The 25,162-nt window shown below is 29.0% G+C and overlaps 2 protein-coding genes across 2 annotated transcripts; one reads left to right on the top strand and one right to left on the bottom strand.

Moving 5' to 3' along the window:
- The first annotated feature begins 6,030 nt into the window (after window positions 1-6,030).
- Window positions 6,031-11,536, top strand: LOC100776546 (anaphase-promoting complex subunit 11). Its single transcript, XM_041013550.1, has 4 exons — window positions 6,031-6,185; window positions 9,617-9,652; window positions 10,303-10,421; window positions 11,254-11,536. Exons 1-4 carry the CDS (start codon window positions 6,031-6,033, stop codon window positions 11,367-11,369), a joined length of 426 nt encoding a protein of 141 aa, XP_040869484.1. The 3' UTR covers window positions 11,370-11,536.
- Window positions 11,537-12,910: 1,374 nt separating this feature from the next.
- LOC100306281 (low temperature induced protein 6B-like protein) lies at window positions 12,911-14,199 on the bottom strand. Its single transcript, NM_001354203.1, has 3 exons — window positions 13,977-14,199; window positions 13,712-13,812; window positions 12,911-13,202 (listed from the first exon to the last, which is right to left on the bottom strand). Exons 1-2 carry the CDS (start codon window positions 14,064-14,066, stop codon window positions 13,729-13,731), a joined length of 174 nt encoding a protein of 57 aa, NP_001341132.1. The 5' UTR covers window positions 14,067-14,199; the 3' UTR covers window positions 12,911-13,202; window positions 13,712-13,728.
- Window positions 14,200-25,162: the final 10,963 nt, after the last annotated feature.

The raw sequence follows: 25,162 nt of genomic DNA, 5'->3' as shown, positions 1-25,162 counted from the left end.
TGGGCACTGTTTGAGACTGAACTTGTCTTCCTTAGCAACTAGAGTATCCTTGAATTTACTTTCCTGCATGTCAAACCTTTTAAGTACCTTTTCGATATAGCTCCTTTGTGATAATCCTAGAATGTCTCGAGATCGATCTTGGTGTATTTGAATTCCTAATACAAATGAGGCGTCACAAAGATCTTTCATTTCGAAGTTTCTGATAGAAATCTTTTGGTTTCGTGCAACATGCCTATATCATTAGTGGTAAGCAATATGTCATTAACATATAAGACCAGGAAAATGTACTTGCTCCCACTGAATTTATGATACACACAATCATCAACAAGATTCATCTTGAAACCAAATGAGAGAATTAATTGATGAAATTTGTGGTACCATTGACGAGATGCCTGCTTTAGCCCATAACTGGATTTTGTCAGTTTGCAAACCATATTCTTTGGGTCTCCTAACACAAATTTTTCTGGTTGCACCATATAAATTGTCTCATCAATGCTACCATTGAGAAATTTCGTCTTGACATCCATTTGATGAAGCTCCAAATCATAATGTGCAACAAGAGCCATGATTGTCCTAAAAGAGTCTTTTGATGAAACGGGAGAGAAAGTCTCTTTAAAGTCAATCCCTTCCTTTTGGGTATAGCCCTTCACCACAAGACGAGTCTTATACCTCTCCATATTACCTTTGGAATCCCGCTTGGTCTTAAATATCCATTTGTAACCAATGGGTTTCACACCTTCTGGTAATGGGACAAGTTCCCAAACCTTGTTGTCTAGCATGAACTTATACTCCTCATTCATTGCTTCAATCCACTTTTTTGAGTTGGAATCTTGCATGGCTTGATGGAAGTTGGCTGGGTCATCTTCCATCATACCATTATTTTCCTCATGTTCCTGGAGAAATACCACATAATCTTCTGGAATAGCACTTCTCATTTCTCTTGTAGGTCTCCACAAAGGTTTTGGCTAATGAAGCATAGGTTCTTGAGTTTGTTCTTCATGAACTACCAAATTATCTTGAGTGGGAGATTCAATAACAATATCTTGTAGAGGTTCCGAATTTGTTTTATCAAAAGCAACTGTATGAATCAATTCTGGAATTGTTACTAATTCTTTCTTTAACACAAAGTCTCTAACCTTATTCTTCCCCCCAAACTCAATATCCTCAAAGAATGTGGCAGTTACCAATAAAGTAGTTGCTCACTATCTGGGAGTCCAATTTCCTTTCATTTGACTTATAAGGCCTTGTCTCAACTGGACATCCCCATACATGAAAATGTTTCAGACTAAGCTTTCGCCCAACCCAAAGCTCATAAGGTGTTTTGGCAGCTGCCTTGGTTGGCACTCTATTTAGAATGTATGCTGCAGCCTTTTATGCCCTTAGCCATAATTTCATATTGATCAGACCATTTTAATATTTTGACTAATAAAATAAGGATCCTAACTCATTCAATTATGTAATATATATATATATATATATATATATATATATATATATATATATATATATATATATATATATATATATATATATAATGTATGTATATATGTATGTATGACCCAAAATTGATAACAACATAACCTTGTTCTTCAACCTAAAATGTTTCTATATTTTCTCTGTATAACTTTTCCAAACTTCTTTGTTCATCTAATTAAAAGTAAAAACAAGAAATGAAAATAGAAAATATTTTCTTAAAGTAAACAGACCCTTAAATTTAATTTGTTCTTAAGTTTTTAGCTAGCCTTTCACAATACAAGGGTAGGAAAAAAACAATTCATTGAATTCAATAATGACTCAGAGCAAGATCATCATTTTCTCAAGGCTAGGGCATTATTCTATATTGTATAGGAGTTCATGCGAACAAACAACAGAAGGAATTTTCCAGGACAACAAGGGCATGCTTTCAATAGAAAATCTAGTGATTTTTAGATAAAAAGCCTTTACCTCAGTACTTTGTTAATATTCTCTTCCTCATCTACATGTAGTATTGCATTAATTAGGTTCCCACATTTCAATTCCCTCAGTGTAAGTCGGCCATTTCCTGATCTATTCATGTAGTAAAATATTTTGTGTATGACGGACTTAGCTGTTTAAGAACAAAACACTTGACAATGAGAAATAAACTGATAACTTTTTTTATAACAAATGTAGAAAAGCAATAAATACAAGAATATGTTATAAAAAATAAATTCTTAAATTGAACCTCAGTAAGACAAAAACTCCAAATACATTACATGTCTAATATGGAAATTCGATTGTGCTTATTATATTACAATGAAGGAAATTTATTGATGCCACATCACTGAACTAGTTAAATTTGTTTCTAGTCCTCACAAATAGGACAATGTTCCTTCGTAGTCTCTTGAAAGTAATTTGTCTCCTTTTGGTCCCATATTTATATTTATGAAGAGACGGAAAACATTAAGTAAAAAAAAATTGAAAACATATTTAACCCATTGGAAAATCAGTGGTGCGTGTCTTTTTTTTAGAATACATGGTGCATGTCTAGTAACACTTGTTTTAAAGGAAAAAATGATTATTTAAAAAAATATAAACTAAAAAAATGTATTGAATTTTAATCAATTTATAATTTTATATATGTGTGTGTTTTGTTGTAATCTCTTTTTTTTTTTTTTTTTGAGAGACTAAGTAGCAAAACAAGCTAACTTACAAAATCTAATAAGTGATTATTACTTGACATCAGGCACACTAATGACAGGCAAATTCCACCACTTCAGAACCAACACGTTCTACAAAACAAGTTGCAAGAAACCACATATATATAGCAAAGTTGGGACCACATTCATTGAACAATCACAAGTGAAATAAAAGAAGGAAAGAATATATAGACAAAAAGTAACACCCTCCCCCACCCCAAAAAGAGGCTGAAAAATTAAAACAAAATCACCTAGAAGGTTTACTCCTGTTGAGAGAGTTCCACCAAGTCATCAATGATTATGGCCCGTTCACCGGGCTGGACAGCACCAACAAACTCCAAGCAATCAGTTCAATATTCTAGAGCATATTTTTCTGAAATTACTTCACCTAAACATAAAACCATGTCAGGGTTAATTTAGGCAAAAATGTGGAGGGCCCAACAAAAGGCTGAAGTAAAGGTCCAAAACTAAATAATAAAAAAAATTCATTTGAAATTAAAAGTAAGGTTTTCTTTCTCCAGCTAAAGGCCATTTAGGGTGTGACTAAGCATTTGCAAGTGTGCCAGCAAGTGTAAGGGGAAGGGGACTTGGATTGAAGCCTGATTTATAACTAAGTTTGATTTGATTCCATTCACACCAAAGAGGTGAGTATAAAGTTAATTTAATTTGGAGGAACCAATATGAATTATGAAATTGTTACAAAAATGAGAATCTTATAGGTTTGAAGTCAGGCTTTCACTTTCTCTCTCAAAAAAAATGTTAGGCTTTCGCTACTCATTCAGTGAGCATTTACAAGGCAATTCACGCACACTTAAAAAAATTGTTACAGAAATGAGAATCTTACAACGCTTTCACTACACCATGACAATAATTATTTAAACACACCTCAAGATGAATTGTTGTAAAATTCCTACTATAAAGCATACTCTTTATCCAGTTTGGGCCTCTACTAGTTAGTAGGTTAAAAATAAATATGGAAGAAAGATGTTGAAAAAGGCACATTTATCCCCACCTCATGCAACTGTAATTCATGCAATATTGATCAGCATACATAGGATAGAAGTAAGCTCTTTTGGAAGCCAAACCTGAACAGGTAGATGCAGAGGACATGGTTTCATCATATCTAAAAAAGTATCTAACTCCATTTGTTTAGTGCAAAAGTGAAGCACCAGATTGTGAGAGAACCACTAAACTCAAATTGTCACAAAGGATTTTTAGGAGTCTGAAAAAAGCAGTGTAATTTGGTGAGCAACGACTGAATCCATAGAATCTCAGCTGAAGTTTGAACCAAGCTTCTATAGTCAGCTTTGGAACTTGCCACCAAATTTTTTAGGATTTTGTTTCAATATTGCACTTGTAGTTTCTTCTAAAATTTATCTAGTTAAAGATTGTATAATGTCTGCCCTTCCTATCTAATATCATTAAAAACTATCTCCAAGCCACAAGAGAAGAGTGCATCACCTTGCATCGAGATTCAACCACACAAGTAAAAACAGTATGAGAATGTGAACTTTCAGAATTTATACTGGTTGCACCAATTCTTCTGTTTAACAAACCCTGTATAATGAAAGGTATATAATGGTAAAAACACAAGAGAAAAGGACAAAGGAAAACCATGGCAATTATGAAATTTGGAGCCCAAAAATACATAAATAAAATAAAATAAAAACTATCAATTGAATGTGTTGGGCTCTAGAGATCCTTAGAAACAAAATTATAAAGAATGGAGATAGAGAATAGGAAACAAAATATAGCTCTTATGTATTGAAAAATTGAAATCAGGGGACGACTCTCCTCAAAGGAAATCCTCTTCCTCCACTGAGCAACACTGTCTCGGGCTCAACTTGACAAATATATAACAAACTCAATAACAACTCTCTGTCTATTTCTTCTGACTGACTAACAGACTAAATAATGCCCACTAACTACCTATTCTTCTTCGTCTAAAATAGATTAGTTACATTGGGCTGTATTCATTTACAGAAGACTGGGCCCTAACAGAATGGAAAGGAAAAACTTGATAATTACAAGCATATAAGAATGGTCAATTGTCTAAAAATGGAAAAGAGAGAGAGCTGTTCAAGTCAGACTGAGAGCAATTAAGCATTTCATTTCTCCTACTACTAATCAAATCAACTGGTTTTTCCTTGATGGAAATTTTTGTTTTTATGTAATGAGTCATATATGCTCAAAATGAAGCTCTGCCACATTTCTTACTAAAATACTTGTTAAAAAAAGTAATGAACTACACATTCAGTGTAATTTCAAAGATGACACATGCTAGGTGTTCATGAAGCATTGTTGCTGATGTAACGAGGATGCTTAACCAATTGAAGAATGCAGCCATAACCTCTACAACTTCCACAAATTTAGGTATGTAACATGGTCCAAACCAATTCAATTAGGATTGAATTAGGTCATCAAATTTATTATTAAAACAATAATAAATGAAAAAATTGAAAACAAATTTAGGAAATTGGTTTTGATTGTAAGTAATTTTATACATTTGACTCAAATTATTTTTTAACTACTAGTATAATATGAAACATGTTCAATTTCAAGTCAAAAGTTAAACCATGTTTTAAATCAGTAATTACTAATTAGTAACCTTAAAATGAAAAAAAAATACGATAAATATGATTGGGCTAAAGAGCTCAAACTCTTACCGTTAAAAACATAAATAAAAATAATACATCGTAAGTAATCATTTGGATTGGATTGAATGGGATCAAATTGAATTCTTAAAATCAAAATTTGAGATCTAACTAGAATTCATTTGATTTATATTTTTTTCAATATGATATGAACCAATGATCCAAACCAATTCAAATTTATATTGGGAAATTTGGAGGGGAAGTGAAGGATATTTAAATCATTTTAGCTATAATTTAGTAAAATATCCTTATGTTTTGAAATTTAAAATTATAAGGATATTTATAATTGGTTTCACACTTTATTTTAATTTCTCTTCAACTTAGAGTTTTAATTCTCCCTATTTGTGAATAAAAATTTAAAAATTAGTTTAATTTGATTTGACAATTGAATATGTTTTGATTGATTTTGTTTACTTTTTGAATAAAGGAGTAAAGATTCAAGTGAACCAAAAATGGAGCTTTTGAAGGAGAAGACTTGTGTCAACCTTGCTTAAGCAAGACATGTTCTAGAGAGCTAGCTGAGAAATGTCGCTCAAGCGCAAGACCTTTTTATTGCTACAACCAAATCTATTACCGACACTTAAGCGAGAGATCAGTCTCACTTAAGCAAGATTATTTCTAAAGCTTAACAAATGCACTCTCGCTTAATCGAGAGCTAACATGGTAGTTTTAGTGTGAGAAATTTGTTTATAATTGGACGACCTACGAAGTTGATATTGATGCAGTTGGAGAAAATCGTTAGAGACGATTTTTGGCGTGGAGTTCTCTATGAAGCTCTTATATGGTTGAATCTTTCATCTTCATCCATTTTTCTTTGGTTTTTGATCTTTCTATGGCTAGACATAGCTAAATCCCTGTTTGTTGGGATTGGACTGTAGTAGAACCTCAAACATGTATTCTCTATGATTTTCATATCTACTTTCTTCTTCAATGCAATCTATTCTACTTCAATGCTTCATATCTTTCTATTGATAGATCATCCATGGTTTTGTGAATTGTTTTGTGTTTGAAAACATAATTTAATTCTAGATTTGAAGTAGAATGATTAATAGATCTAATGGATAGGGATAGGGTTTTGATTCAATAATTCTTGCATTCTATCTCTCTAATCCGAATTTATGGATTAGATCTACTAAGGAATTAGAGATCTAATATAGAAATTAAGTCTCAATTAAATATACTACATTTTTTTGTACAAAATTATGTAATTACCCTTTACTCATATTTTTTTTCTTTCAAATAATCCTCATTTTGTTAAACCTCTTTGTTCTTCCATAAATGTCATTTCCCTCTTATCGAATGCCTTTTCTTTGTTCACGGAACTCCTTTTTTCTTTTGGGAAATGTTAATTCCTTTGCACCTTTTCTTCCAGAGATGCTATTCCTTTTCATTTCAATTCGTTTGTTCGCTAAATCCCTTAATTTTTCCATGTTTTTTTTTAATTTTGAGTCCTTTATTTTTAAATTATGATTAGACATCATATCTTATGAAGAAAAGAAGGAGAAAAATAAAGTTGGAATGAAATAAAATAAATGAAATAAAAAGTACTAAAAATTACATTATATAAAAATGCAATGACTTATTGATAAAAATGCAATGACATTATATATAGAATTGATGAAATATGCACAACATCACATTCATGAAAAACACATGGTATTAATATTGAGCTTCATGGAAAGCATCGTATTTAATGTAGGGAATAAAAATATAATGAAATTTTATTATTTTCTATAGAGAAAAAAAAAGAACATAGAAAACACATGTAAAGGGTTTAAGGAATAATGAAGTTTATGTGCACAACTGGGGATTTAACGAAAATAATGTATAAGTACTTATGTAAGCTTCATTGAGTCTTGAGATCTGTCAGGCCTTGCCGAGTCACAAACCCAACTCACATAAACTTTTCATTTGATAAAACAAATTTATGAAAATATAGGCTTAATTATATTTTTGGTCCATCAACTTATTGCAATTGTACAATTTTAGTTTCACGGATTTCAATTATGTTAGTTAAGTTCCTCAAGTATCACAAATGTATAATTTTAGTCCCCAAAATTTTAGTTGTCAATTGGGTCTCTTAGGTAGGGGTAAGCAGGGCCGTGCACAGACATTTTGGGGCCTAAGGCGAAAATATTAAAGGGATCTTTTTTTTTACAAAAATTTTAAAGAGACTTAGTATATTATATAAAATATCAATTTTTATATTAATCTTCTAGCTTTTTTAGTTGCAAAATCATTTATTAGAGTTTTATAATCAAGCAATTCTAACACTTCACTTCCAAGGGATTCTCATTATTCTTTACAAATATTAGTAAAAATATGAAATAAAAAACAATATTTTCTCAAAATAGTTCAAAAGGGTCATTGGCCTATATATGTTCTAGTCAGAGTCGTATATAGAGATTATAAGACCTAAAATAAAATTTACTTCAAATTTTAATTTAATACACTTTGTTAATTTTTTAAAAAACAATTGTGAGTTGTTATTTTAAATATTATTTAAATTTCAAATTAACTCAATTAAAGATTTAAATTAATTTATGTATACAAAATATCAATTATACAATTATACATGTTATTCCAATTATAATCACTATCAATGTTAATAACAATCTATGAGCAATCCCTTTTTTTGGATCTGTAGCAATTATCTACGATTATAATTTGAAAGAGAGATTGTAATATTACTTTTTTTTTGCTGAGTAGTCTGTAATATTACATAGTAACTAGTATATTGGAAAAAGAACGGGAGCCTAAGGCTGTGGCCTAACTGGCCTCACGTTGTACACAACCTTGGGGTAAGCATAAAAAGTGGTCTAGCTTGTTAAAGTTCGACCTATGAAACACACATTTTAGAAGAGGTTGATAAGTTTGGTATGTCGAATAAATTGTCTTTTATTCAAGGGCTATACTCGACTTGCAAAAGCTTGCGAATACACAGGTTAGTCCACAAGTTCAAATAGTCATTCGAAAAAAAATATGGTAAAAAAATATTTTTAAAAAAATATATAAAATTAAAATAAGAAAATTTGACTTCATTTGTTAAGCTTTTTTTTTACAAAATTTATCACACTAAAATATACAACATTTTAAACATAACAAATTAGCAACAACCTAAATTAAAGATCATAATCTTAACTTAATTAATTAATAATACTTGCACATTAAACTTAGACGAGTTACGTGGGTAATGCTTTAGTCGACAAATAACGTTTGTTAGGTCTCTCAAACTTGATATAGGTATGCAGATGTTAAAAAAAGAGATCCATTATCGGTAAGGTTCTTTAATTAGTTGATCCACGGATCCAAGTCCATGTACCTACCCCTACTCTTAGGTACCATAAGTGTAATTTTTGTTACACTTTATGACACAGAATGTGTCAACTTAGGGAAATGTAGTAAACTATGAGCGACTAGAACATATCAGCTAATATTGACATAGTTAATGACAAAGATTGAACGATCAATTTGGTATAAATAAAACACTAAAAAACCAAAGTAAAACTATTTTTTAAAAAATAAAATAAGTAATTTTATGTTTTTTCCGTGCTTATCTAGACGATATAAAAAAAACAGAAAACAAAAAAAAATTGATCTATTTTTTATAAAAAAATCAATTTATAAAACTAAGGGTTCTTTCGTTTATATTTTTATTTTTTGTTTATATTTTTTGTTTTCATTTTCTGAAAACTATTTCAATTATTAAAAGATTAGAATTCTGATAATATGTTTGGTTTGATTGGTTGTTTTCTACTTTTAATAAACAAAAATACTAAAAATGTATTGTCAAAATGAAATGTATTTTTAAATTAACTTAAAATTATATTTTTTATCACCGCGTGTTTTCATTCTACTCGAAATGAAATTATTAGTTTAAACTGAAAATGAGATTTTATCATTTTCAATTTTTGGTTCTTTTTGAGAAAATATTTTTACTCAAAATATTTTCAAACGGTTTACAATCAGCTTTGAATTTTGATTAAAGGTCCATTCCTTTCTCCATTTCAAATCTTGGTCTCCACTACGCATTCGGACAAACCCTAACTTCTTTTTGCTGTTGTTGGGCACCAAGATGAAAGTGAACATCTTGCGTATCCTTCCTTCCCATTCTTCTTCGTTTCATCTCTTACCCCTTTCATTGTTTTACTATTTTGCATTTTACATGTTTTTGTCTTTGCTTCCCTTTTTTGTATTTTTTTTTTTTGCTTTCAAATTTTCGTGCTTTTACTTTCAGCCTAATTCTCATATATCGAGAATTGGGTATTTGTGGAAAAGGAAAAGAATATGTTTTTCTTGACAAAGGTCTCTACTTGGATATCTGCTGTACTTCGAAAAAGAGTATGCTCTCTGTCTCTCTCTCTTAAACATAAACTTTCATATAATGATGAACTTGTTCTGCTTACTTGGTCTTTCAAATTATTCCTTGGCCGAAGTTTCTGGATGTTTATATTACCATATCTGTTGAATAATTAAGGTTGTGCTTGTTAGAGAATATAGAAAATAAGGAGGGAAGTAAAAAACGAAGTGATGTGGAAATGCCTTGATTTTCGCACATGATGCATGATTGAATTGAGTGTGGAAGGTTGCTTTTAGCTTACTTTCGTGCTCTGTCATGGGGATATGTTGCATTTTCAATTGCTTGGTAGAATTAGAATATTAGAGAATGTAGTGATTAGTGAAAAAAAAGTGGGGTGGAAGGTTTTGATTTTAAGTTGGTGGAACTTGTTAGGTGGAGTGGACAAGAGTAGGTTGTGAATAATTTTCTGCCCACATTTATGCTATAGAAGAATAGGCAAAACTTGTATGACTGGTGTGAAATTGAGTTGTATTTGACTTTCAATTGCTCCAAATTTCTGTTCTACCAAACTAGTTTAACATGATTTTTATTCCAAATTTTCAGCCTTCCTAGTTTCTATCTACTCATTTGCTTTGCGACTAAATCAACCACATCCTGATTACCACATTCCCTTTTGTTTTGTCAAATGTAGATGGCATGCTGTTGCTTCATGGACTTGGGATGCCCAGGATGAAACCTGTGGGATTTGTAGGATGGCCTTTGATGGATGTTGTCCTGACTGCAAACTTCCTGGAGATGACTGCCCACTGAGTAAGCTATTCATAATATTATATGACGACTTTCATCGTTATTATATTTTGCACCAAATTGTCTTAGTTATATTTGTTAATTAATCCTTTGCATTTTGGAAATTCTATGCTACTCTAGCGGTAATAAACAGCAACTGTACATTGTATACTTGTGATTTTGTTATTCACAATTAGCTTCTAGTAAGTAAATGACTTTGTGTGAACACTGATTGTGATGTGGGGTCTTAAGCAAGCCTCAAAACAGATTTTTAGAAGTTTGTTTAGTACACCTACCACAACGTGCATTCTATCCAACTAACAATCTAGGTGTGGATGAAGATTTCAAGCTTAGCTTATAAGTTTAAAAGTTTGTAGGTTTCTAAAAAACCCTTTTATTGCTTTTTGGGGTCTGTACATGTAGGGCAGTGACAGCAAATAACTCTGTCCCCTTATTAGGTATAGGATGATTGAGATTACAATGCTATCATGTTAGGAGTTTCCAATTTTCCTGACTGCAGATGCATTAGGATACCTCCAAAGTCCAAACTTTATTTGTAGAGTTTCACATATATACTAATACATAAGTTTAAAGTTCTCTAGCTCCCTTGATTTGAATGTGTTGAACTGCTGCAAAGATGCTATTATCGCTGACAAACATGTTGACTATTTAAAAAGTTTTATGCATACCCTAGGAGTTTGAAGGAATTCCTGCTTCAAAAATTCACTAAGATTACATAACTCTATTAAGAAATGGTAACCAATGTTTGGATTGAATGCCTGACTGACTAACTGATTCAATTGCTATATTCTGTGGATATTGATATCAGTAATTAATCTAACACATGTTTCTACAGTTTGGGGTGTATGCAATCACGCATTTCATCTGCACTGTATCCTGAAATGGGTGAATTCTCAGACATCACAAGCGCATTGCCCCATGTGCCGTAGGGAGTGGCAGTTTAAAGGATGAGAGCTCAGGTTTTCATTTTCTTTTTCGAGTGTGACCAGAGAGCAATGTAAATTGGTATGGTTAATTCGAAGATGTATTGTTTCCTTCATGTTAAATCTGTATCTTCATTGTAACTTGTAAGGAGATCGAAATCAAAGTTTCTGTTAAGTGCAAGTTTATTTTTTCCATTAATGACTAATGATAATGTCCTTTTCCTTTGTTTTCTAATATGATTCGATAGTGTATGCTGATGTCAAGATGGTCGTATGTATAGATAACAACTGGATTCCACAAGAGTAAATAGTCAAGCTGGTCATATATATGATTGAAATTGAACCTTTATAAATTTTACTTGGTTAAGGTTTCATTATTGAAGATTTTTTTGTTCTTTTTGTTTTTTTTTTTAAGTCTTCAATTATTGAAGATCTAAGTTCTCAATGCAAATATGATGGTGAAGTGTTGCATTCACTAAAGACTATGGAAATTTTAATTTGACAAGTTATTGCCTGATTTCACCACCCGCCATGTCGCAAGTGTCTGTTGCATTTGTCGTTTATGTAGTTAGCTTAAATTATAATTTAAGTCTTCTAAAATATTAAATGTATACAGCTAGGCCTCTAAATCTGTTTGTCACGTCAACAAATTATTTCCTATTGACAATATGATATGGATCACATCCAAATGGTGGCCATATCTTTTAGTGGATAAGTTGATTACTAAAATGTCACATTACATGATGTTTTAAAACTCATAAAATTTGGCTAAATAACAAATATACAAAGAACTTATGCCGAAGCAATTAAATTGGAGTGGAGGAGGAAAAAAAAAACTCATTTTCGCTTAAATAACAAAACTTGTCTAGTGGTGACATTTGTCCTACAATCTGCACATTCATATTTGAGTATTGCACATAGGAGGATTCCGATTATTTCACAAACAGTTTCATGGCCTGCCTTGTTGTTGGTTTTGCCGGTTGGTGACAAAAATCAGTGCCACTGGGGTAGCTGCTCTTGTTATCATAGCAGAGGCTTAACCATGGTGGGGCTTCAAAGAGTAAGATGCAAATTAATATGATTTTTTTATAGGCTGAAAAATCATAATTATAGCTACCAGACCAAGCTCTATTCTGAACCCCAAAGAAACCACCGAATCAAGAGTATAAAAAGAAGGAAAGCCTTCATGAATTTCCTTTATTTGTCTTTTTCTCTCTGCTCAATTCTCAAAGGAACCCGCCAAATTTATCATCGTTTTCATGCTACTATTTACGATTAAATTTATTGAATATAATTAAACAGTTAACAACGAATTGCGTACTTGTTTATCAAGAACATACTGATATTGAATCAGATTCTTTTGGTAATATCATTGGACAAATTTACTTGGCGAGACCATTATCTTTATCATTATCGTTAATCTTAAACAAAGATAAGACTGAATATGTGCAAAAGAGGCTCAATAATACAAGAACCTTGTCCCCATTGAACAGATGAATGGCATCGACAGAACAACTTTAACTGCTTAACAAAAACTCATGCGTTTTCAAAAATCAAAACACAATATATAATAAGAATAAATCCGATTTATTAATTTGAAAGTAATGAATAGCACAGTTTACATAAGATACATGAACAAGATCGTTGATACAAATGAAATTGTGTATTTCAAATCAATTACCAAATCTAGAGACTACATACACAAGCTAGTAAGCTACACACTCCACTCTCGCTTAAGCTAAGAACAAAAGGGGTTTTAAAAACAGAACATAAGAATATGACAACATTGGCGATATATTAAAGAAACACTAATATCTGAGTTGAAAGACAGAAACGCCCATGACATTTGTTTATTGTCCACCTGCCACAAAAAAAAAAGCATCATTTCATCAGTGAAATTAGGAGGTCCACCATAAAAGTAAAGCTAATCAAAGCCAAACCCACTTGAAATTCCTTTAATCACAATTATTAGCACGATAAATTAGCATGAAATCAGTGAGAGGTTGAACATCATGCCCTTCTCTATCCAAACTTTTGTCTTCTTTCTTATTTATAACTAGTGTTCTTCCGGATGAAGATATTGTGGTTTTCTTTTTTATAAAATGAAAAAAGGAAAGAAAGAAACGTATGGATATCATCTTAAGACTACTCAAAGAAAATTAAAAAATAATAATAATCTTATGACTACTCAACAATTGAAGTACAAGAGCTTATGCTGCTTGAAGCCTTGAAACTTTGCTAAAAATATCATTGACAAGTCCTCAAAAAACTCCAATGGCCAAACTATTTCAAACCCGAATTCTTAGAAGTAAACATTTATTTTACAAGAAAAAAAAAAATAAGGCTCTTCCAAGTAGAAGGGTCACTTACACAAAGTTAAAGGGTGATCACTTGGTGATAGCATAGACAGCATAGATAATTCCAGGTATATAACCAAAAAGGGTCAGCACCAAACAAATCCAGAACTCCACCTGCATCCAACAAATTAATTACCATCACCATTACCATTTCCATCAACCATGTGTTGTATTAGTCACCACACTCTACAATCCATTAACATGCAATGAAAAAAAGTAACCAATTTTTTGTGTAAAAATCTTTAATTCTGAAAAGAAAAATATGTGCAATTTAGTACCTGGCAGCCATATTTGAGAAAGACTCCAAGAGGAGGGAGAATGATGGCAAGGAGGATGTCTATGCATGTAGCTGCACCGTCACCGGCCATTTTTGTCTCTCTGGATTTCCTTAACTTAGAAACTTTTTTTCTGAGGAAGTAGTTGCAACTTTTGCGAAAGAAATGAAAATGGAACAATTCAAATTGGAAAGTAACACTACTACTGCCTTTAACTGCCAAGGGGTGGAGCATGCTTATTTATAAGCCACGTACACACTCCATGGACCAACGTGGCATCTTTTCATTGCAAACTAGAACGCGGTTGCTTCACCTTGTGTAAACTCCGCGTGCCATTATGCCGTTATCACATTATGCCAATGCGAAAGTCTATTCTTTCAAATAATTAAAAAAATCTTGCAGATTCTGCTCAACTAAGCTCTCTTGAATCCATGCTATTTTTATCTATAGTGTTTAAATTTGATAAATGTTAACGTATCTAGACCAAGAATGGTTTAATTTTGTTTTATAATAATAGCTATTAAATATAAAAAAAAAATACTGAAAATAAGACGAGTCCAAAAATTATGAGATTAATTCCCCAAGAAAAGTATCAACTAAATATATAAAAAAAAAATATTCTCTATTCACATAATCAACAATTAAATTCTATCATATGGTTAAAGACATAAATTATTAGTCACTTGTGTCACAATTTGTTTGTGAATTGTGAGTCTTATTAAATAAATAAAAATACTTACAGACTATTTTACAAAAGAAAAGATTTCTTCATAGTGGAGTGAGCTAATCTAAAACACTCTGAAGTGCATTGCTTAACCTGTTTTTCTAGGTTAATGAGAGGGTTATTTATCATTGTCTAACAACATGTATTCTCTAATATTTACATATTTGGTCTTTTATGTCGCATTAAAACATTATATTATATCTTGAAAATCTATGGCATCTTTATGGCATGTTTAAACCTCCCAAGATGATCCGATCGAACATCAATATTTACTGATTAAAAACCTGATCAAATGCAGTAAGTTATAAAGATCAGTACACAATCCCATCTAGATGGTACACATAATTATTTCAATGATGTATGTATTATCATCCAATTATAATTAATTATATATATGATAAATTTATTAACTTTTATAATAATAATTTTTTTAAAGAAATATTAATAACAAATTGTAATTCAACGATAATATAAAAATATTTTATATTATCACCCGTATATCATCTTTAAACACTTAAAATTTTCGTTAAAAAAAAGAAAACGTACTTAACTGTCAATGAAAATAAAAGGTAATTTATCCTTTGGATTGGAAGAAGAATGGGACAGGTCAGGTGTAACATAACATAGACAGGGGAAGAGTGTTTGTGGTGCCACGTGGGGACCAAAGAAGTAAGCAAAAAATAGTAACACACGCAATGAAAGTCAAAGGCAGAGTGCGGAAACTTAAGAGATCGACGGTTCGTATATTGCCGCGCTATTAAGAATCAACGGCGATGATGGAGCCACGCTTTATGGGGTCCCATGTTACAACCGACCTCTCACGTGTGTGTGCCACCTCCTTTATCTTCTTTTCTTTTCTCGGCTGATTTATTTAAGAAGGAATAGGTTCTTGTTTTTCTTCATTTTAGAGAATAAAGTAAAATGTTTTAGCTGTTAAATTATTATATAAAAAAAACTTAAATTTTGTTACATTTCTAATTAAATTTTTTAAGAAAGAATTGACTTAAAATAGTCAAATTCATTTAAGAGTATCTTTAGACGTAGAGTTTTAGAAGGAAAAATAAAAGAGTGAAGGTTTTTTTAATTAATAAAAAATAAATAATCTTATATGGACTTCTACATGGAGGAATGGGACCAATGGACTGTTATTTATATTGGTATTGGTTTTATTTTTTTAAGGCTGGATTCATATTAATATTAATTATATAGATATAAAACAACTTAATTGTCCGAATTAAAATTATTTGAATTAATATTTAAAAATAAAAAGGATATTAGTATCAAAATGATTTATAATAATAGTTAGATCTTTTATTTCAAGGATGTGCACATACTGTTCATCGCCTTAAATATTATATTTTTTATTAAACTTAATCTTGCTAAATAAATTATTATTATTATTATATATATATATATATATATATATATATATATATATATATATACATGTCTTCCTAATTTTGATTTTGATTCTTGATTGATGTAGGTATCAAATTGTCTATCGCAATTAGGCCACTGGTCGACCTCTCCTAATCCCCTTTAAAGATAATGGTATCAAATCATGTTATATAAAAGCATGAATTTAACTTTGATAGATTATTATATTGTCATCAAATTTGTATTGATAATTGTTTAAGTCATTCTCTCAGTTTAAAAAAAGTTATACTATCAATTAATTAGAAATTATTTATAGTATCGTTTTTAATTAAAATTTATCGCAAATAACAATTTTTTATAGGTCATTCATAAAATTATAAAATCCTAAATTTCTTAAATAGAATGATTATATTAAATAATAATATATTAAAACCAAACTCTAAATATAGAGTAGCATGTATATTAAAATGTTGATTGTTACTGTACAATGTATAGGAAGTCAGATCCGTCAAAAGTGCACCACGTGCAGCCAACACGTCAACTTCACATTCATGTATGCCACGTGGTGTAAAGAATCTTTTTCATTTTCATTTTCAAACAATGACTTACTTTTTCAGTTTAATACTTTATGTAAAGAATCTTTTTCATTTTCATTTTCAAACAACTACTTACTTTTTTCAGTTTAATACTTTATATTTTTCTTTCTCCTACGTGCGAATCAGATTCGACTGAAAAATATTTATTTCATGTTTAATTTAAAAAATAATCTAAGGGTAAAATAAAAAAAGGGTGAAACATATCATAAAAATATTATTTATTACTTAATGAAATAACAAATATAATGTATTATATAATACACAGTATACTAAACATTAATTTTAATTTTTTATTGATAACTAATTGTTTTCTAATTTTATGATCTATAAAATTATTTTTAATTTTTAATTTTCTATAGTTTACTATATTTTATTTTTAAATTTTTCCTTTTTTACATTTTAGTAGTCAATTATATTTTTATTTAATTTCTTACTTATTATTTAATTACATTTTTCTTTTATATGTTCATGTATTTCATTAAAAATCATTTGGATTCTTATTTCGTTTCCTTATGATTTTTCCTTATAGGTTGTATTAGTATTTAATTATATATAATTGTACTTTTAATTTTTCCTTTTTCAGTAATTATTATATTTATTTTTCTTTAACTTATTTTTTATTCATTTAATATTTTTTTTCATTTTATATATGTTCATGTATTTCGTTATCAATCATTATAATTCTGAATTGGTATTCTAATAATTTTTTAATTATAAAGTAATTCATTTTTTTCCTAATTTTCATTACCTTTAATTGTATTTTTATTCTTTCCTTTTCTATTTTAAGTAATTAATTATATTTATTATTTATTTAATTTTCTTTATCATTTTATATATGTTTATGTATTTCACTATCATTCATTATAATTCGGAATTGGTATCCTTATAACTTTTTAACTATAAAATTGTTCATTTTGTTTCCAATTTTCATTATCTATAATTGTATTCTTAATTTTCCATTTTTTATTATTAATATTCAATAATGTTTATCATTTTTAAAAATTTCTTCCATGTTCATTTAATTGTTTATTATAATATTTCTTTTTTATGCATACTAACGTGTTTCTCTTTAAAAAAATGAAAAATAAAAAATAAATATTATATTTAAAAGAACTAACCATATGTTTAAATTTATATAAAAAAAAAGGTCTTATTTTCAAAGTAAAACTATCCGAATGACTAATTGACTCCACCATTTGGCTATTTAGTTTTTTAAGGGAGAAATCGTGGGCGTAGAACTGAATTGAGTTAGGTTTAACTTAAACTCAATTTAACGATAGTAAAATTCTGTTTCTTTAATACCACCTTTTTCATATATAATAAAAAATCAATCAAAATTTTCATTTAAAAATTTAAAACATTTTATAATAATTACATTAATATTTCAAAACAAAACCTCCTAAAATTTTACATAAAAAAGTTTCATCAATGCTTTCTAAAGAATTTTAAAAAAATAACTCTTGATAAAATTCATAAAAAAATAATATATCAAATTATAATAACAATTCCTAAAATTTCATGTAACTACACAAATTCTTTATGATTGTTTATCCATTACATTCACTTTCTTGTAGAGGTATTACTATAAGATTTGAAAATGTGTTAAGGAGATGTGAGTATAATATTTTTAAATATATAATTGAGTGTTAGTGTAATATTTTTAAATTTAAAGGTATTAATGTAGGAAAATAAAAAAATGATGGAGTTAAGTGTAATTTTATAAAAATTTAGGAGTGTTGCTAGTTACTCAAAATAATATTATAAAAGTACTTTAAAAAAATTAAACAAATGGGCCTTATGTTTTGTTGACGGATAGTTGTTGTTACACACACCCAGTACATTTATTGGTACATCCAACATAATAGCGCGATTCTTGTTTTGTCTTCTCGTAAAACTGATACAGATTGGGCAATCATAGGTTTATATATATAAATTGTAAATAACAATCATAGGTTTATTAACATAAATCTATTAATGTATTTTTTACCTTATTATAATTAATTTTGATCTAATAATATATTTTTTTACATATATAAATTTTAAATAAATATCATAGATTTCATAAAAATTCATATATGTTAACATATTATATCAAAATTAATTGTCACAAAATTTATTATCTAAATTTATATGCACATTAAATATACATTACAAATCTTAGTGTTATATATAGCGATATTAATTATTTTGTAGCATAATTGGTCTATTAGCTCAGTTGGTTAGAGCGTTATGTTAATAACATGAAAGTCACAGTCAACGAAAAAAAATTTAAAAATGGATGAGATTCTCATTTCTAGTATGGTGTGATGGCTCATTCCTCCAACAAAGATGTATTGCATGCCCAATAGCTTTCGTTTCCATATTTAACTGATCTTAGGCGGTGTTGTTGGATGAGCCACGATTCACTTGATCGGATATGGGTTTTCACCTAACGAAACTCAATTTTTTCAACTTAGACAATAAGTTGTTGGTGTCTTTAATCGTTTTATGTGGCTGGAAGGCATTGTTGCTCTTTGTTCGATTCACACATTTCGTGCCTAGTGATGTGGATGAGGCGTCACTCGATATTTCCATTTGTCTGCATGCCTTTGGTATTGTGGGGTGTGGTTCGTTTAGTGGTGTCAAGTCTTGCGGACGTGAGGGTGCATGAGTGATAATCATAATGTTTTTGTTGCACGGCTCTATGCTTGCGCATGCAACGTGTGACATGCATCCTTTTTATTGTCACCTTAGCCTTTGTGGCTTAGGTGCTCACGATTGGTTCTTGTGTTGCCTACCTACCAAACGATATTCGCGTGGCTAGTCAGAGTCATTCCATCCAGGTCTCTTTGTTGGGGACGCTGGAACTGCTTGGGCCATTAATTTGTAAAACATTTGAAAAAAATTAAAAAATCGTATGGACCACTTAAGGATTGGGAAATCCATATGGATTGCTCAATCCTTATCAATTTTATGGAAGAGCAAAATGGGAATTTCTCAAGTTAGGTGTACCAGCAATTTACATGTGCGCATATCAACACCCCTAAGTGATTCGTTAAGAAGGTACGACGATTTTATTGGCCCAAACGTAACTCATCTTAAACACACAAACTGTTTGAATTTTTGGAATAGAAAACTGTGTAAATTCAACGGGTCGAGTTAAACTTTTAAAGCATTTAATAGATGACCAAAAACACACCCTCTATTTAATAGTTTTTTTTCTTAAAATTTATATTTGTCTAAACGTATATTAAATTTAAATATACAACTATAAAGCCATGTTCTAAAAAAAATAACTTTAAAGCTAATAAATTAATCAAATACAGGTTTAAGTACAATCTTTTTAACAAATAAATTAAAGATTTAATTTTAGTTATTCAAGTTTGCTCGAGTCTCATTTTATTATCAATGAATCAAACCACGACTACTTTGCAAGCTCATTTTATTGCCTTCCAGGTTTGAATGATAAGCTATACAAATTTGTTCAAAAAAGACTTAACTAGATTATTTGATATTTATTTACATTAATTAGATGTAATGGATAAATTTTCACACCTTTTATAATAATTAATTACAATGATAAAATTTACATATTGAATTTGAGCTGTTGGAGCTAAAAAAACTAATTGTAAAAAAATAAATTTTGTTTAGTTAGATCTTTACTGGTCCTAAGTTTGAACTCCAACGTTGGGCTAAGCCCATGAAAGGTAAGAAGGATACTCCAAAGTTTTTGAACATTAGGCTGTGTTCGGTTGTAATGAAAGAAAGTGTGAGAAAATAAAACTATAAAAGAAATAAAAAGGAAAGAAAGAGAGATGGAAGAGGGTGGAAACTGTGATAGTTTGGTAGAGATGAAGGAGATGTGAAATGAGATAAAAGAAAGTGATGTAGTGGATAATAAAAATAAACAAAGTATTTTTAAAATTTCAATTGTACCCATGTGTTGGTTTTTTTTCTTTAATATTTTATTTTCTGAAACGGTTTTTCTTTTTTGAAACAAAATAATTCTGATTATGTATATTTGAGAGACAAACCAACTTAACTTCATTTTCTTTTGTAATACATTTTATTGTATTACCTAATATTTTATTATATATATAATACTTTCCTTTTGCTTTTATACATTTTTTCTTTTAACTTGTTATTTTTGGTATGATAGTGGTTATTTTTCCTTTTTTTATTACATTATATATATATATATATATATATATATATATATATATATATATATATATATATATATATATATATCCCAAACTATCCTAAATCTCTACATATTCGATTCTCCAGCTTCCACGTTCGAATTTGGTTACCAAAATCAAATGTGTATACCATAATTGGGTAAAAGTGGTCCCTTGTCCCACGAAATATTAAGTGGGTTAAATTTGAAAAAAAAAACTTGTTTCTACTTTTTTCACAAATCACCTATTTTTGTGAAGAAATGTAAAGTGCCGAGCACCACAATTTTCTTACAAAAAAAGTGTTACTTTCCACTCCTTGAAACGGTAACGAATGGCGGAAGAACACACTTTCTTTGGTTTTCATTGCATCACACACTTTCTTCGTCCTACTTTCTTTCCAAACGATCACTACCTAAGCCTAATATAAAAAATAGGTGCATTTGAGCATTTGAAGAAATAAACATAAAAAAGATATATATCAATGGGTCCCGAATATCAGATAAGTGGACTAACACAATAATTTAACTTAAAATCATAATGTATTAGATTTGTAATCTTTTAATTTCTATGATATTCAATTGTATTATTTTTATCTAATATGATACTTCACCTTTATACTTACACTTTAAACATGTTGGATTGAATTGTCTCTCTTCCAAACTACATTTTGTCAACGCTTAAAACTTTTGCATTCCTTTTTATTGGATCATTAATCGATCAAAGAACATATATTTTGTGAAAAATGAATAAGCAGCACGAACAAACTATATTTATTATGTTTATTGACCTGCTTTTCACGTGATCAAGTGGCAATGCTAATACACTAGCAAATCGACATCGTATCTCGAGTGTGTTGTCAACTGCATGGTCTCATTTTACTAAAAATATATCTACTAGGGAACCGGCCGCGGCAAAATCAAATGAGATTTTACTTGAATTATTCACTGTATAAATCATTATAATGAGTCATGTGTACGTAACATGTAACAGACTGTACATAAAGTACAACATATGTTGAGTCATTGAAGAATGATTTTCTTTTGTCGTAAAGACATGCAGCAATATATATGTCTGCATATACAGAACTAAAGTTTGTTATTCTTGTTGATTAATTGTGATTAATAATTATCTCATATTTTATCGGACGCCAGGCTTGGATAGATGACAAGTTTGGATTAACCATCACCAACATGCTTCTGTGACACCTTAGAAATTTTATTTAGATATAATCAATTTAATTAGAATACACCCATTAATTGTTTATGATTATATTTATATGCTTGCGTAATATTTTTATATCTATTTTATTGCATTTTTTAACTTCTTTTTATTCTTTTCCTATCAGTTTGTGGTCAGGAAATGTATATATATAACCACGAACATAATATTTCTCTTACACTATGAGATGGTACGCGCATGGTACTCTCTTGGTATTGACACCTTCCAGTTGTCTTGGCAAAGAAAGATTTGTTACTTGAGTTGAATTAAGTTATTTTACTTTTATAGCTATTGATCGGATAGTTTCCAAAATTATAATAAAACATGGTAAGGTGGGTTAATTTTAATTTTGATTAAATTTTATATATTTAAATTATTTTCAAAATCATGATATGATGCATAAAAATTATGGGATAGTTGAAGTAAATAAGAGTAATTCTACTTTTACCAAAATTAATTCTATAATATATATATATATAATTAGATAAAATCAATTTAATTCAAAATTAATTTTGTTATTATCAATCCAAGCTTAACCCCAAACCTCAAAGCATCATGAGCAGGATAAGATAATAACATGAGCAGGTTAGACATAATTGGAAAATGACACTTTGAACATTTTTTTAAAATAATAATGATGAAAATTTTGGAATAATATCTACGAGGCTCTAAGTTCAAATTTAATTACAATCATTGTAATATATATATATATATATATATATATATATATATATATATATATATATATATATATATATATATATAATAATAATAATAATAATAATAATGGCGGCTGCTGATGTTTTTATGATGCTGAAAGATTTGGTATATACGTGTTCTTGGAAGCGCATATCATTATCATGAATAATTAAGGATCCATACAACGGTCTTAAAGAATAATATTATAATTTTCTAAAGTGCTGCTATAATCTTAATTGCTACTGACATTAATTTTTTTATCATTTACTGTAGATACAGAACTGAAAACGTACTATATAATTAATAACGGTATAACTGTAATTTTGTTTTATTAATGAACATGGTATAAATCGAAGGCCATTCTTGTTAGCTGGATCAATAAATTGTTTGTAACACATGATTAAATTACTGACAAAAATAGATTGATTGTTCTTTTGAGCAATAAATAGGTTGATTATTATTTATTACTATACCTTACTTCTCTATCTTTGTTCATACGCATGCAGTATATTTAAGATTGTAAAAACAATGAGTAGATTTTAATTATATGTGTCTAGCCACCATGTGCAGTCTGCAAGGGAGCAGGGCCAATTAGCAGTGCCAGTGGGAGCATATGACTTGTATTTGGTATAAGTATATGACAAGCTAAGTAAGGAAACTCAGAAAAAAGATGATTATAGAAGTCAAAATAGCCATAAATAAGCAATAATTTTATTTATATTTTTCAAATGGAATGCCTGAATTTAAGATATTCAATTTTTTATGTATTCTTTTTTATATATAATTGCCAAAAAACACTTTTACCCAACAGGTCAGACTGAGTTAAATTTTTTAAATATTTGTGACTTGAAAAAAATCGAATCAATTTGGTGTGGTCTGATAGATTAGACTATCAGGTTGGATCAATGAAATGCATATATACTAAACAATTAGGCTTATTTTGCTTGATATTTATTTATTTATTTATATATAAAATACATATAAATTAATGCAAAAATAAGATTCCAACATACTGAGAAGCCATCGTATCAGCGACTTATACAAAAATTGAGTATGCCCAGTCCACTTTTTATAGTTCTATTTTCAAATGTCCTATTTTATTTATCATTTTCTTCTAAATAATTATATTGATGTGTAACTTCTTTTAATATCAAATTTTATATTACAAATATGATTCTTTATTTTTAAAAGTGATGATTTTTAGGAGTAATTTTTTTATTAAGTTAGATATTTTTGGTTGCATTAAGTATTTTTTTAATTTTGATATTAAATTAGTTTATTTTTATTAACATTTTCTAATTTATTAAAATGTTAAAAATGTTACAAATACAAAATAAACTAATTTAAATTATCATTCTCATAAATATATAAAAAATATTCATATTTTAAATTTAATAAGCACATGATTAATTTTATTTTAAAAATTATGGACATTTTTATTTAATATACATGGCTAAGGAAATTGATAATAAGTTAAATAAAAAAATTACTTTTAAAACTCAAATATTAAAAAGTTATAAAAAAAACATTTTCAAATAAAATAATTCAAGCATATATTAATTTATGTTTATTTAGGGTTTAATTAATTGATTTACTCATTTTTAAAAAAATTGTTAAAAAAATTATTTTGATAAAATTAAAGTGATAATAAAGACATTCCATAAATCTTATAATAGTGGACTTACCCCTCAAATAGATCCATCCCCGGGTACGGCCTCTTTAATCATTTAGGTAACCATTTATTAATATTTTGGCGAAACGATCATTTGAGGGTGTTTTTTTTTTAATTAATTACCATTTCGCATCAGATTTCCTTTTTCGGTAATAATTTAAAATAAATTTTCAAATAGTAATTAACAAAAAAAAAACCCTACCCCAAGTGGTTTCGCCATGCATGCAAAAAGAATAAACTTTAGTCGTAAAAATTTCAGAAGGTTAAATTTGGCTTTTAAAACATTAACTAGTGATACAAAATTAGTTTTCAACTAGTTTTTTTTTTTTTCATCATCCATTAACGTTTAGTCATCCAGTAACCTGTTTGCGGGTTAAAACTTGCAAGCCTATCATAATAGACAATTTATCAAGATGGGATATAAATTCTTATACCATATCATATTTTATTTTAAAATTAATTAAAAATAATTTGTTCAACAAATATATAAGTCATATATCAAGAATTGAGACAAATGATGTGACACTTGGTAATAGATATCAATGTGATGTGATTAGTGTTAAAATTCTAAGGGATCTCAATAAAATACCAATAATTATTGGAAACACATTATGTTAGATTATGAAAAGGAATTATGAAAAATACATGAATATATCGTATGAGCGGAATTAACAATTATAAGAAACAATTGATTTGGTGATTTTACTCAATTAAATCACTTTTTTTCTTTGTTGTGGCCTTTG

Source organism: Glycine max, chromosome 20, assembly GCF_000004515.6.
Source record: "Glycine max cultivar Williams 82 chromosome 20, Glycine_max_v4.0, whole genome shotgun sequence".
Taxonomy (NCBI): Eukaryota; Viridiplantae; Streptophyta; class Magnoliopsida; order Fabales; family Fabaceae; genus Glycine; species Glycine max.
This window is presented reverse-complemented; position numbering and strand designations above follow the sequence as displayed.